Below are 15,514 nucleotides of genomic sequence, written 5' to 3'. Positions count from 1 at the left end.
ATAGTAGCTTACAGGAAAACCAATGTCTATACCCCATGTTGTACAACAGTCTCTGGGAACCGCCTCAGCAAGAGCAGCAGCATTTCTGCCCGTTCCAGTGTATTAAAACATTGTTCTGTGGCTTTAAGTAACATCTCACACTGCACCCGGCCCGGGAGGGCTTCAAACAGACCTGGAAAAAGTAATCACAACATAAGCAACTCTGTTGCGTGCTATATGTGGGCAATTCTTATTCAATATTCAGTCTTTAACTAGAATATAATTATCCATAAGTGGAATTAATTTTTCACCTCATAGATTTAGTCTACTTACCAGCCTGACTGACCAAACAAAAGAATACACACATTCTTGAAGTTATGGACCCACCCCTATAATACTAACCATAGGTTTATTACATACCATATTATACCTAAAAAAAAAAATCAGAGATAAGCACTTGGGTTCGGTACACATCCATTTGTCAAAAATTACCAATGAAAACTGCAAACTTGCGTCCAATTGAAGTCTTTAGGGGGAAAACCTTGAAAACCATTTTCTAGCCATTTTCAACATTAATAGGCAAGGGCTTATCAAACAGAGGGTACGTGGAGCTTGGCACTGTCATAGAAGACATGTAACAATACAACAAAAATATTAAAAAGAAATACTGTTCAGTGGAGGATGGTTCCCGCTTGTTATGTGGGGGACATGGGCAAAACCACCAATACTTTCAATTACATTCTTGGGAGATGCCTTTAACCCTTTTGCTGCCAGAGCAGTTTTTTTTTGCAGATGTTATAATCCACATTTTACTAGGGATGCACCGAAAAATATCGGCCGAAAAATGCATTTTTGGCTAAATGCCTAAAGTGCCATTTTTGTGCCGATACATCGGTGCATCCCTGCTTTCTTTCCTCCCGCGCTGCTCTGTGTCCCAGCGGGGGAGGAGAGAAAGTGACAGCCGGCCGAGCGCTGCGGGAGGAAAGCGCTGTGAGCGGCTGGCGTCTCTCCTCCCACACCACTCAGCCTCCTATCACAGTCCGGCAGAGCGGTGTGTGGGCAGAGACAGCCCGCGCTGTCACAGGAGGATGAGCTCTCCTCCCTGCACCGCTCGCTTAGCGTCCTGTGACAGCTGTCAGGAAGGAGAGTGGTACAAACACTCGGTGATCAGTAATCGCTGAGTGTTTGTAGATAATTGAGGACATGGTATGGTTAATGTATCCTCAATTATGAATGAATGTGAAGTGATCTATATCCCCTCCTGTTCATTCATAGTTGTAGTTATAGTAAACATACTATGTCCTCAAGTTATGAATGAACAGGATCACTCAGAGGATTCCTGTTCATTGATAACAGGGGCTGCAAAAAAAGAGATTAAGGACTTTTTGTCCTCAATCTCTTTTTCTATTCTAAAAGGGAAATATCAGGGGTCTGTTCAGACTCCCAATAGTTCCCCGAAGCCCTTAAAAGTAAAGTAAAAAATATTTAATTTAAAAAATGACTAAATATATAAAAATAAATATTAAAATATTAAAATGTTTATAAAAAATAAATAAAAATAAAATATTTGAAAAAATGTAAATAAAAACATTTTCAGTTTCGAGCTGACAATTTTTTTTATTACGGTTTCGTTTCGTTACGGTTTTGACATTTCCATTTCGGTGCACCTCTACATTTTAGAATGAGATATTTCTTAAAAGCAGAGACCCTGTAGAATAAAATGTTTATGCAACTCTTTATCAAACCCAAATTTCAGTAAAAGATACACTTAAGTTACTTTTAATGCCCAAAAACACAAAATAATACCCAATTCTTTTGTAAAATAATGATGATAAACGGCAACAAAATACCGTACCCCAAATTGTCCATAGGTGATGCTTTAAAAGCCTGTACAGGTCATCAGTTTAGAGTTAACCGCCAGTATTGGCCCTAGAATTATTGCTCTCACTCTTGATGTACGTGGCTAAACCTAACGTGTGTTGCACTTGTCGTTTTGTATATAGACTCCCCGATGCATGTCTCTGTTAGTATGTGCATTATGCAAGGACAGGGGAAGATTTTAAAAAAAATCCTTTTGTTTTTAAATGTATTTTAGTTAACTTTAAACATTTTTTTTAAATTAACTTCATTGGTTTCACATGGGGGGGAATAGCATTTTAGTGGTGACAGGTGCTCTTTAAGGTGACCTTATGTCACCTTTGCAGCCTACTGAAGCTGATCAAGCACATATTGAAACTGGAAGTGATTAAATCATGCTCATTCAGCCTGGAGGAGATCAGCGAATGGACATTCGCTGGTCTCTCTCCCCTCTACCACTCGTGATGCTGCTGCCGGGCCCGGAGGAGGAGCAGCAGAGCCCAGGAAGCAAGGCGAGGGGGCACATGTCTACCGACCCCTGGAAGCAAACAGGTCACTTAACAGATGCCAGAATCGCTTCCAGTGTAAAACTAAAGCTTTACTCAGGTAAACAGACTATAGCCGCAAACATCCGTTTAAAGGGGCCCGGTGCTGTCGACATATGACATACATGGTAGCGAAAGGGTTAAGCTGTACATTCCTCTCTTTCCATCCAACCCCCCCCCACAAGATTCTCCATCGGCATCTGCTGCAACATGTGCGGCCTCACATCTCACAAGGGGTTTTAGGGGCCCACCTTACAGCATATCAAATCGAGGAAGAGTATCAGCATGCAGGCACACTAAGTAGGGCCAAGACCTTGCTATGTCTCCTTACCCCATCCCGCAGTCTCCAGCAGCACACTTGAACAGGCAGGTGTCTCTTCCAAGCTGCAGGAGTGGAAACAAAAATGTCCCATATTCGTCTACATGCCCAGCTATTTCTCCCATGAGAGCTGTAGTTTAGAGTCACCATCGACAGAATTGACCACTACTGAACTTGCATCATGCATCTTGTCTCATACCTCTTAAAAACTGTGTTTGCTTATCCTGCGAGTCATTCCGGAGAGCAGCTGTTATCACACCAATTTCCCTCCAAACTACTGCCTGGTCACTGAAGTTTACAAACCTTGAAAAGAACAAAAAGGAGTGCAGTTTCTATCAGATAGCTCAAGAAAAGACAATACAGGAATAGGAATGCTAATATGAGTATTATAGAACGCTGTAGAAAATGACATAGGCAATGGTGGCACTGCAAGGTATAATAAAAACCTAAACACTACACAGGCTGCCACTGCCAATTGTCTGCTGAAAATTAGAATTGCCTGGATGTCTTCCATACTTTCTCAGTAACAGGCAAAGAATACGTATGCAGCAAACAAAGTTAGTACGGATATGAATATCTGTATCTGGTTAGCGACAAAGCACAAAAGTCAGGCAGCTAGGAAAGTTGTATTTTCAGGATATGGCAGTAGCAGCTTCAGGGTTTCTCTCACGAGCGGTTTCCAGTCAGTTATAGAATCTTACTTATTAAAAAAAAAAGTAGTTTGACATTTTTTGTGTTGCTTCTGGTGAAATAAACGATTAGTTAACATTTTATTTTGAGCATTTCCCATCACCTGTTCCTTCACACATTTAAAAAGGAGAAACTTCCAGAATGCAGTACTATGTTAAATGTTGTGCCACAAACACAGAACAAGTATGCAGCTCACTGAACAGTGGGCCTTGCTTTTATATCTCCATAAGGTAAGCATCACTGAAAGGGACTCTACAGATCAAAGACCAAATGCATTGATTTATAAATACAATGAAAAGGAAAGGTTTATAGATACTGAATTACAATGAACACTCCTCATATGGTTAGAAACAACTCACATGTCATACAACAGTCTTCCGGCTGAGGCAGTGCGTTCCGCATTTCTTTCAATATTGTACATTTCATACTGTAAAAAAAAAATTGCAATTCAACAAGATTACATTACAGTAATAAATGCTACACACAAAGAAATAATGACAGATATGCTTTTTAAAGCAGAACTCCGGGCAAAACTTTTATTAACCCCTTGCCGTCAGCCCATTGTAAAATGAAGGACAGACGGAGGATACTTCCCGGCGGGGTCACGTAAATGTACATCATTTTTTTTTCTGGGCGTGTGCGAGCAGAATCCCGCTGCCAATCTGTACAGCCGTTTCCGGCTGTAACACATACAAGCGGTTAGCGACTCCATAGCCGTCCGATCGCTTGTAAAAGGTAGATAAGAGGTAGATCAGCATCTTGCTCCTTGCTGATCTCCCTCCGACGTCTGAATGCGGAAGTGATGTGTATTACATTACCTCCGCATTCAGCTGTCATTCTTCTGGCAGCTGTAGCCAGAGAGAAGAAGCTGATGAAGCAGATCTCTTAGGCCTCGTTCACACCTGGGCGTTTTACAGCGCATTCCAACGTGCTGTAAAACGCTCAACATGTGAAAGCCAATGTAGGTACGCATAGGAACGTGCTGCAAAACGCCCTACGCCCAAAGAAGTACAGGAGCTTCTTTGGGGCATTTGCCGCGCGTTTCCATTGGTATTCCCGAGTGTGGATCGGGGTTAACAAAGCGGTAACCCCGAGCCATACTCGGGAATACATCGTACCGGTCTTACCTTGTCCGCAATCCCCGCTGTGTCTTCGGCGGCTGCCGACTTCCGCCCCTTGCGAGCGGCCGTGTTGCAGGGGGGCGGAAAGTTCAAAAGTAAAACTAAAAAAAAAAAAAAACGTATTTTTTTTTAAATAGAGAAAATAAAAAGGAAAAAAAAAATCATACCGCCAGTGAAACGCCCGTTTCACTGAACACAAACGCGAAAAAAACGAGCGTGTGAACGCAGCCTTAGAGACCCCCAATGTCTCCATAAAGAGGACCTGTCAGTGTGCCTGTGCTATCACATAGGGGAATAACAATCCCCCTATGTAATAGCAGTAACATTAAGTGTAAAAAAATAAAAGTCACATATAAAGAAATGTAAAAAAAAACAAAAAACTTTAGGTCCCCCATCCCCACTTATACGCATATATAAATGTAAATACGCGTCGGGTGTGCCAACGCGACAATTGCGGTACACATGTTACATATCGCCGCGAATATCGGAGTGTGAGCAACAATTTTTAGGGCCATCAATCACTGATAACACTAAACTGATGAGCGGTAAAAGCTTGTAAAGGGTCACAAGGTTTCGCAGGCGTGTGCAATTTTAACACTTGGCATGTTTGGTGTCTATTTACCCAACGTGACTCAGTGTTTTATATTTTACCAAATAAATTAGGCATTATTAAATGTTTTATAATTTAATTTTTTTTTTTCTAAATTTACGGTAATTTTTCCTTCATATAGTAAAAAATAAAACCCCCCCAGTGGTGATTAAATACCACCAAAATGAAAGCTCTACCTGTCCCCAAAAAATGGTATAAAAATTATTTCAGTACAGCGTTGCATGACGGAATAAATGTCAGTCAAAGTACCGCAGCGCTGAATACTGAAAAATGGCCTGGACGGGAAGGGGGTTTAACACCCCGGTCAGCAAGTGGTTAACCCTTACAATGGGGCTATCACTGCAAGGGTTAACTGCTAGTTTTGGTCTAGGGAGGAAAACAAAAAAGTTATACTGAGCCGATCATCGGAGCCGGCTTGCCCTGCCCCTCCGCTGCAGCAGTCTAAGGTCCCCTAGTCATCACGTTCTATACACAGTGTATGGGACATGAGGACGCTGGGGGTCATAACATTGCTTGAGCGTAGGAGAAGAGAGGAGAAGCCTGCCGGGTCCAAGGATCGGATGAGTATATCGTTGTTATTTTCCTCCCTAGGCCAAAATGAGCAGTTAACCTTACCAGTGTGGGGGTAGCCCAACTGCAAGGGTTAATAACAGTTTTCTTCTTTAAAGCAAGCAGAAGTAGTTTGACTAATTTATAATTGCCTTTAGATAAAGTATTCAAGGATGACCAGGAGTTAAAACACTGGTCACATGAAATTGACTTTAGTGCAATGGAGTTACGCTGACAGGGCCGCACGCTGCTTGAATGTTGGCAGGACTCAGACTATGATCAGCTTAACTGTGGAGAATTCTGACAACTCGCATAGTTATTCAGCAAACTTATGTCACAATACAGTGAAGACTGGGGGTGCAGGTGGCAGAAAGGGTATTCATTCTTTTCTGTGCAGGTAAGACCACTTGCTGCCCACACATCATAATTATACAGATGGATGGCACCACTACCAGGTGATCACATGGCAATGTTTACACGGGTGAACCCTCCCCCTCCTCTTACAACGGAGAAAGGGGTGAGAGGAGGTACCAATGAATGAATAATTCATCCCTTAGTACCCGATGAAAACAAGCCACAGATAATAAAGGTTTTGGATCTTTTTAAACCCTGTCACCCCCTGTTTATGTCAGCTCCATCCTGCGCATTAGCCTTTCTACAGTATATGTCAGCTCCACCTTGTATCTGCAGTGACCTGTGTATTACCCATCTACAGTATATCTCTGCTCCATCCTATCTCTGACCCATATATTAACCCCCTCACCGGTTGTATTCTGCAGATCTACCTCTTCAACCTCCCACTGTATGTGACCTATTCACTTTTTCATCACCCCCTCTTCCACCCGCGTTGTATGATCTGTACAATAATGCATCTAGTGCACTGTTAGCAAGCTTTGTCTTTTAACCCCCTCCATGCCAGCATGGTTCTTCATTTCCAAAAACATGTGGCCATAAGTGAGATTACTTTGGGGTGTCTGCTTTCCAAACAGGGGTGATTTGGGAGGTTTTTGTATATATATCTAATATGTTTTATAACAGAGGAGTAAGTAAAATGGGTTTTTATGTCTTCCTTTATATACTAAAAAAAAAAAAAAAAAAAACTCCAGAAGAATGCTCGGTCGAAAAAACTATTTTACATTTATTTGGGCACAGCATTGCATGAATCAACCGAATGATTGTGAAAACATCACAGCAATTAATTCTGTAAAATGACCTGGACAGGACAGAAAAGGAAGGGGTTGTAACATGTCAGTCATCGAGTGGTTAATCTAGTGACAGCGCCACTGTTAGGAAGCTTTTGACATTAGTATATATACATAATTCCATGACACATATGTTAGAACGTTGTCCTCCTTCATTCCATTGCCTTTGTCAATAATAACAAAAACTGGCCAAGTGTGTGGCACGTTAGTAGAGCTGTGCATGGTCTTATCACGTCAATGAATACACCTCAGCAGGATCACGTGAGCACAGTGGATGCAGCAAACCTGGATGTTGAAGTCCTGTGGGTAGAGAGTGCGGGCGGTGATAAGCCAGGCTCGTGCCGCACACGTATCGTCCTGTACCAGCTCCCGGGCTCTCTGAACTAGAAACTCACAATCCCCTAGCCCCGCCATGGTCAGGAACAACTTCAGCCACCTCTCATGACGTCATCAGACACGGAAAAGAGCACGCATGCGCAGTGTGCTGTCGCGCTTTGATGCAGTCAGATGCTAGTTTCAGTGTCTGCTGTTACCATAGAAATAGCGACACGTGATTTTCCTGTTATTTACTAGTGTGCGATGAATTGTCATTTTCAAAATGTGCTGTTCTGCACAGCTTGATGTAGCCATTGTTACATGACCGAGGGCCCGTTCATACCATAGCACTGCACTTAATGCACGATACTGTGGGGACAATTTATCAAAACTGAAGCAGATAGAATGTGGAGCAGTTGCTTATAGTACCCAATTAGCTTCTCTCTTCAGTTTGTTCAGTTCAGCTTTAAAAATGAAAGTGAAAAGCTAATTGGTTACTCTTGGCAACTGGTCCTGATTCTGTCTGCTCCAGTTTTGATAATTCCCCCCCTGTGTGTTTTGTGCACGCTATTGCTCAACGCACCTAGCATGCGGTACAGTGTGCCAGGTGTGTTGCATTGCCATTTATTTAAATGGCACCCCTAAACAAAAAAAATAGAGCATGAACTACTTTTTTTCCAGTGCAATGCATGGTGTTGTGGTACCGCACATTACAATGTGTTGTAATGCACAGCCTCCAGGAGGTGCTATTTAAATGAATGGCAACGCAATGCACCTAGTGCACAGTACCACATGCTAGGTGCGTTGTTGCATAGTTTTGTGCATTTAACACAGCGCTATGGTGGAAACAGGCCCTTATAGCAAGATGTTTTTCCATTTACTGTGTGCTTGTTTATTGTTCTTTTCTATACTCTGACCTCCGGGGGTCTCCTTTCACTATGAATTTACTATATCTCTACTACTTTTACTATGTTCTTAGTTGGAGCTTGCTCACAGTGCAATCACCCATGTTCAGTGTGTGTTTACATGTGCTTGTAATGCGTTGCAGTGTGGTTTTTTTGGCAATGTATTTTTTTCCCTTCTCTACAAAAAAATCACAGACCAATTAGAAAAGCTTTTTTTTCTTCATCACTTACATTTATGCATGATGCGTTTATGCACTTTCCAGTGCAATGAAATGCATGCTGCTGTACTTTTTATTTAAAGCACTGGATCTGAATGCAATGGTGTGGGTGATTAGAAACCATTGATTTTATTGTGCATGCTTTCAAAATGCATCCAAATACATCTGGTGTGAACAAGCTCTTACTGTGTCTGTCTACACTGTGTCCCTGTTTACTATTTACCCCCTTCCTGCATCCTCACTTTACTGCATTCTCATTAACTATGTCCTTATACAGGAGGGTCAGGAGCAGGGGCGGATCCAGAGTCCAGTCTCAGGGGGGGGGGGTGATATACTGCCAGAAAATAAGCCCCCCCATCTGGCTCTTCCACTGCTACTGTGCCACCCCTTTCCTCTCTCACTGCCTATGTGTCCACTGCCCCCAGGCTCTCCCCCTCTTCCCGGGCTACAACACACTCACCTGGCCTCTCCTCTCTGGGTGGTCTGTACTCAAACAAATTAGGCAGCTGCAAAGCCCCTGTGTGGGCCGAGACGGCCGCCTAATTTGCCTGACTGCAGTGCAGCCTCTGCTTTGGGTCCCGATTGTTCAGGGCGGCCGGCCGGGCCCAGCAGAGGGGCGGAGGGAGCGATAATAATAAATGCAGAGTGCTGAGGTCAGTAATGTTGTGTATGTGTGGGGAAAAATGTTTTCTTTTTTAATTTTTTTTTATGCTTCTTTATTTTTTTTTTATAATTCTTTAAAGGCGAACTTTGAGGTGAGTGATCTTCACTCATCCTCATAGTTCTTGCCGACTTTCGACAATGAAACTGTCACAGGTCGGCTCAGTAGATCAGGAAATGAGCGAACACATACCGGCGCTCGCTCACTTCTCCATCCTGTCACTGCACAGAGCCGTGAGAGGGGAGGGACTGGATTCCCCCCTCCCCACTCCAATCCGCCAGGCGGACTGGCGGAACGGACGGGGGAGGGGGCGGGTACAGCTGGCTCTGCCTCTAGATAGGCAGAGCCAGCTGTCACTCATGCAGCTGGGTGAATCCAGACATAATTGTCGGGATCCGCTTCAGCTGCGGCGTCTCAGTATACCGCAAGATCCTGAGCTTTGGGTGACGGGAGGACGCTAGTTTGTGCCCTCCCGTTACCCTTAGGAGAACTATGGGGAAAAGGCCTAACCCCAAACCCTAACCCCACCAGCTGCTCGTCAGGCTCCACGTCCTCTCGTCACAGATGAGCGGACGAGTGGATTTTTCAAGCCCTGCCTATGATCCTCGCACACGGCCAGGACATACAGCTGTCACAGAGTTAACTGCGGTTCAGTGTAAAAATCCGGCATATTACTTGTACTGTGCCGTTTTTTTACACTGAACCGCAGTTAACTCTGTGACAGCTTGACAGCTGTATGTCCCGGCCGTGTGCGGGGATGTACTCCTGTCACTGGTATGGTACTGCGGGTGAGAGCGGCTCTATCTCGGGGGGCGGATTGCCCTGTTTCATTTTTTGGTCCACTAGAGGGACCCAGACCACTATACATTCTTTGATTTACTAATGCAGTAGTAGATATATTAGTAAACTAGAAACTGTAATTCATTTAAAAACATTACTGAGATAATTTCATATTTTGACAGTTATTTAGGCCTTCTCCAGGGATTATAGTGAATATCTTATTTATTATTACCTTGCTCAAATGTATCTATTTTTTATTTTGAAAAGAGAAAGCTCTCACTATACTGTACATAACAACCTATTTTAACCTGAACTTTAATCTGCTTATATTTTGTCTTCCCTTGCCCCCCCATTAACACACTTTTTACATTTTTAAATAAAACCTTTCCGTTTACATTAAAACCCTCATTTTAGATTTTGTTTTCACTTTTTAGTGACTGTTCTTGCTTGACTATGGAATGCAGGGAGATCATGGCTGGTAGTAGCAGACAGCAGGTTATTGTACATAACTTTCTAAACACATCATAGCACCATTCCTCAGTACTCCTCTCAGAATCCCTCAGCCCTAATGCAAACAGTGAGCTGGTTCTTGGGTGAAGTTGTGCAAACATCAAAGTGCCTTGATGGGTGAATATCAGTCTGGAGCAGTGGGCATTCCTGGGCAGGCTGCACTCACATGTAGATTTTTCTAGGTAACACCAACATGTGATGCTGAGAAATGGTTAAAAGAAACAAAATCTGATAAATGACAGGGGCAGGCCAGGAACAGTAAGGCCTCATTCACACAAGAAAAAGCCGGCACGTAGAGCTCCGTGCTGCGTGCACGGCCGCATCGGGCAGCTCCCGGGAAGGACAGGTGCTGCGTGTGATTAGTACGCAGCCCATGTCCTTCTCTATGGGAGTACGCGGCCATACGCCACCCTACGCTCACCCCAAGTGCAGGTCTGTATGGGTGCAGTTGTCCCAACACGGACGTATGAGTACGTACACCCGCACGGACGTGCAGGGCGGGTGAGCGTAGGGCGGTGTATGGCCGTGTACTCCCATAGAGAAGGACAGGGGCTGCGTACTAATCACACGCAGCACCTGTCCTTCCCGGGAGCTGCCCGATATGGCATTGCACGCAGCATGGAGCTGTACGTGCCGGCTTTTTCTCGTGTGAATGAGGCCTAAGGCTGAGGAGACAAGAAGTAGATAAAACTGGACGTCCACCATCCGGAAAACGAGGCAGGCTTTATTTGACTTGCATCCACTTCTAATGCACACTGTGAGAAGCTCAAAGTGCATAGTGAAATTAGAATAAGCAATTTGAGTGCAGGGGAGGAACCTGTACAAATCTGCAAGACTGACAGTAAAGCTGCAGCTTAGATCTAAATTTATCTTTGCGCACCATTTTAGAATGATCTTTTGTGAATACATAAAATCTTTTTGGTATCCATTTTGTTTTACAATTTAAATACTAGTACAGCATCATTTCCTAAATTATTTATTATTACATTATTTTTTAAAGCCCAGACTCAGTAAAACTTTTTAAAATAATTTTCCAGCTCTGTCTAAAACGAAAAAGGCAGCTAAAAAAAACTGCACTTTCTGTGAGCTCTGAGTGCCATGGACATAAGGACCCGTTCACATTGAGCGATTTATCGCGCGGTAATTCCCGCGATATCACGGCAATTTACCGCACGATATCGCTCTCCAATGCTTCTCAATGGGGCAAAGGGTCCTGCTGTCGCGGGTCGTGTGTCACTACAGCAGGACCCTTTTTGGAGCGGATTTAGCCGCGATTCAAGCTTGCTCAATGCAAGCATTTGCGCGATATCGCGCAAAATGCAAATTGCGCGACACATGCGCGATCTGCGAATCGCGCAGTGTGAATGGGGCCTAACCCCTCCATGCATCATCACAGCACACTGAACTCACAGTACAATTCTACAGACAATAGCATTGATGTCATTATGTCATTGCCCTTCTTTGCAACATTCAGAACCATCCAGCTCTGGAGAAGAAGAGAACAAAAAAGAGAAGGCCCCCGGAAAAAAGTATACAAAAAAATAGATATGCCTTTTAAAAAAAAAAAACATATATTGTTTAGCTTGTCTGACACTGGGCACTGTACAATACTTCTGTTTCTAGCTCAGCCAACTAGTGACATCATGTAATTCCAGCACACTATTGACATCTGGATCTGACAAGGGGTCTGACTAGGCAGAACATTTCTCCACTGAGCGTGTCTAGTAAACCTGCATAGTCAATAGAAAGCAGAAGAAAACCCAAATTTAAAGGGGGTAGCAATTCACTTCATGACAGTATGTATAGTATACTACTCCAGAGAACATATACGGGGCTATTCACAATAGGGTGAAGAGTTTGGAGAGGGCAGGAGAAGTGAACAATCTAGGACAGCATAGCTGATTTCGAAAAATTCACCAATTCAGCTCACTTTCCAGTTCAGATATGCTGTCCTAGCCTGCGTAACCTCAGGACCCACATTTGTCCTCGGTCATTAAGTCGCAACCCAAGTCGCACTGCAATGGAAAGCACGGCAGTTTGGGCTGCTGTGCTATAAAGGAGCTCCATCCATATGTGCATTGCTTGTACAGCTCCCATATGCACCTGTAGAGGAGCCGTGAGCTAGAATGGGAACCTCAAATAAGGTCTGTCAGGGATACCGGCACAGGTGACCCAACACCTCCGCATGTACCCACACCAGACATCCCAACTCTCCCGGACGCTCCGGGAGTCTCCCGCTATTCACACAGGCAGATCAAACACGTGTGACCACACGGACAAGGCAAGTATGTTACACGGACCAGGCAAGGATGTTAAATTTGTATAGTTTGTTTAACCTCTTGCCGTCCGCCCGTAGTAAAAAAACGGACGGACGGCACTGCAGCATCTGCGGGTTGCCGTCTCCTCTTAGACCAATAGCAACAACAAACAACAAGGCTCAGGACAGCAAACAAAACACACATGAAACAGGACTTCAAACAGGGTTCAGGACTCACAGGTAACAAGGTTCAAAACAGGATTCAGGACTCACAGGTGACAAGGTTCAAAACAGGATTCAGGACTCACAGGTAACAGGAAACAACACTGAGCCATCGCCCTGACTGCGGGGAGGGTTTAAATACCCTCTCAGGAAGCACCAGGTGATGGCTAAGTGCTGGGAGACACCCGCAGGTGAGCACTGGAACTGCAGGGCTAGCTCCAGCGCCACCTGGAGGCGCTCTGGATCCTAACAAGACCTAATGACATGGGATTGTGGCAACTCAATGTTTTTGTGGCTTGTGCTGGTGTTTTTCTTTAATTTATTTCAGAGCTGCTGCCCCTTTAAATCTCCTCAGACGGTTATTTTAGGCGGGAAAAAAGTAACAGTTTTGAGAAGTTTCTGGAACCTTCTGGAAGGACCTTCCTCACCCTATATATAGGAGTGCTTTTCCCGGACTCAGTGTCAGTTGTCTGGATCGCAGCACAGCAAGCTCCCTCCCTCGTCGCGGCAATTTTGTGTGGTTTGCCACCTCAAATCTTGAGCGGGACTAATTGGCATTAAGTCATTTTGAGTCTGCCTGAGTTTTTATGACTGGGCAGGTGGTTTGGTTTCATGTTTTATGAATTTAGTTTATTAATTAATGGTTTTACAGTTATTATTTATATTAAGGTTATACCAATAAAATTTGGCGCGGCCATAATTTGCCAATTTTGGGTGTGTGTCTTTTATTTTATAATGTATAATAGTAAGAAAATGTTGCCTACAATCCCATGTGATGTTCCTCTGGTCCAGGTACCTCTATAGGACACGTGAGGGAGCTATAAGCAATGCATGTATGGATGGAGCTCCCTCGCTGACATACCCCCAGCCCACCCCACCTCAAGCTGACACTCGGTGCTGAGCAGCATATTTTGAATGGCTGCTCGGTGTGAGAATGGACAGTGCTGGGCTAGGGGAGGCCGAGGAGCCTCTAACTTAGAAAAGTGGAAGGCATGCGGCGACCCACTGAACACAGGGTTGCGACCCACTTTTGGGTCACGACCCACCAGTTAAGAACCAAGGTCCTAGAGTGTTCACTTCATATGCCTTCTCCAAACTCTTCACCCATTTGTGAATAACCCTGATAGTGATTTATAGATATTTTCTTCATTATGTTCGGGGGGAAAAAATAATTAAAAAAAAAACATGCTTTTATTATTTTAGTCAGGTAGTAGGAAATATTGCATGTCAATATTTTTATGTATATTTCTACAAAGCAGGTGGTGCTCCAGGCACCCATTCACATGTTTGTCCAGGTAAGCTTTGCTGCTTTGCTAAGAACAGATACTGTGTGCTCTAGCTTAAAAAAAACAAAAGCAAAAGCAAAGAAAGGTTTTATATGTATTTATACATTTTGCAATGGTGCACAGTGATTTAATCCTTCCTGGGCTTTCACTTCTTGCTGAAGAGAAGTAATAAGGCAGTGCAGAGCAAGAATGATATGCAAAATGCAGCAACCCAAGCAAACAGAAATTACATGTTAATTGACTTGTGAGCTGAAATCTACTTGGTTGCTATCGTTTTCAGTGTGCTGAGTGGAGCTGTGTGGATAAATATGCATAGTGGATAAATATGTGTAGTAGTACTACTGCAATCATTAGTAAATCAAAGAATGTATAGTCATCTGGGTCCCTCTAGTGGTCTAAAAAGGACAGTTATCCCAATAACCCGAATGAAGTCTTGAAAAACAATTCTGGCCATTTTCAAGGCTAATAGGCCAGGGACTGCAGGCCTGGATTTCCCACAAGGCCACCGAGGTACGGCCTCGGGGCGGCAGAGCACAGAGTGGCGGCAGCAGTGACCTTGTGGGGAAGTTGCGGGCGCCGGTGTAAGGTGTCCGGCGGCCGCACACTATGGTCCGCCGCCGTCCAATCACGACGGTGGCGGCACGGGGGCGTATTGTGGAACCTGGCCTTGGGGCGGTAGGGGGAGTAAATCCGGCCCTGAGGGACTGTCAAACAAAGGGCGGGCCACTGCCATAGGGTACATGTACCAGTACAAAAAAAGTGAAATATAACAAAATGAAATATCGTACAGTGGGGAAACGGTTATCCATTTTATGCAACTTTGCCGAAAAACACCAATTCTTTCGATTATATGTTTGGGAGAATCCTTCGAGCTGTGTGTGGTTTTAAAAATTACAATTCTCAGCATCAGTGACACCACATTTTAGCATCACATATTTGGCCTATGAGATCTGCCATTACCCCTTGTATTGGAGATCCAAAACGATAGCCAACCAATAATGGTCCCTCTCCTTCATGGCTTGAATCCTGGGGTCCTTACAAAGACACTTCAGGATGAATGAGCCCATTCACCACAAGTTGCCTGCAGCGGAGGACCCCAATTTCTGTCATACAGTGTCCTGCATGATCTCATCCCACCCGCATACAACTCCCAGAGTTAGGAGGGGTGAAACCTGTCCCATGTTCTCCTCACCACACGCACCTCAACCCTCCTCCTCCTTGTACTCTTCCTCTGCCGCTGTTTCTGTCCCATGGGGATAGACTCCTCCAGTATCAAAACACGCAATGTGTGGGCCAGCAGAAACAACAGTGAAATAGTGTCACTAATCTACGCCTTGTCATGGCTCCTAACTAGGAACCACTGCACCACCAGGTTGAAGGCATTTGCCAGACAAGGCATGTGTGTAAACTTTCCATGCCAAAAGGTGGACAGTAGGTTGGTGCCGTTGTCACACACACAGTAACAGTGTGTCAGTCACCTCTCAGCTT

The 15,514-nt window shown here is 44.2% G+C and overlaps 1 protein-coding gene across 2 annotated transcripts in view; it reads right to left on the bottom strand.

Annotated features, from left to right (window-relative positions):
• The window catches only part of INTS10 (integrator complex subunit 10), a 35,546-nt gene extending 28,223 nt beyond the window's left edge, over positions 1-7,323 (bottom strand). For both annotated transcript variants that reach the window (XM_018576858.1, XM_018576859.1), the window contains exons 1-4: positions 7,158-7,323; positions 3,750-3,817; positions 2,900-3,003; positions 33-172 (exon numbers count right to left, since the gene is read on the bottom strand). In XM_018576858.1, coding sequence (XP_018432360.1) covers positions 33-172; positions 2,900-3,003; positions 3,750-3,817; positions 7,158-7,286 — 441 coding nt within the window. In that variant the 5' untranslated portion in view covers positions 7,287-7,323. The remainder of the gene's footprint in view (positions 1-32; positions 173-2,899; positions 3,004-3,749; positions 3,818-7,157) is intronic.
• Between the last annotated feature and the right edge of the window lie 8,191 nt (positions 7,324-15,514).

This window comes from Nanorana parkeri, unplaced genomic scaffold (genome assembly GCF_000935625.1).
Source record: "Nanorana parkeri isolate BGI_ZX_2015 unplaced genomic scaffold, ASM93562v1 scaffold78, whole genome shotgun sequence".
NCBI classification, from domain to species: domain Eukaryota; kingdom Metazoa; phylum Chordata; class Amphibia; order Anura; family Dicroglossidae; genus Nanorana; species Nanorana parkeri.
This window is presented reverse-complemented; position numbering and strand designations above follow the sequence as displayed.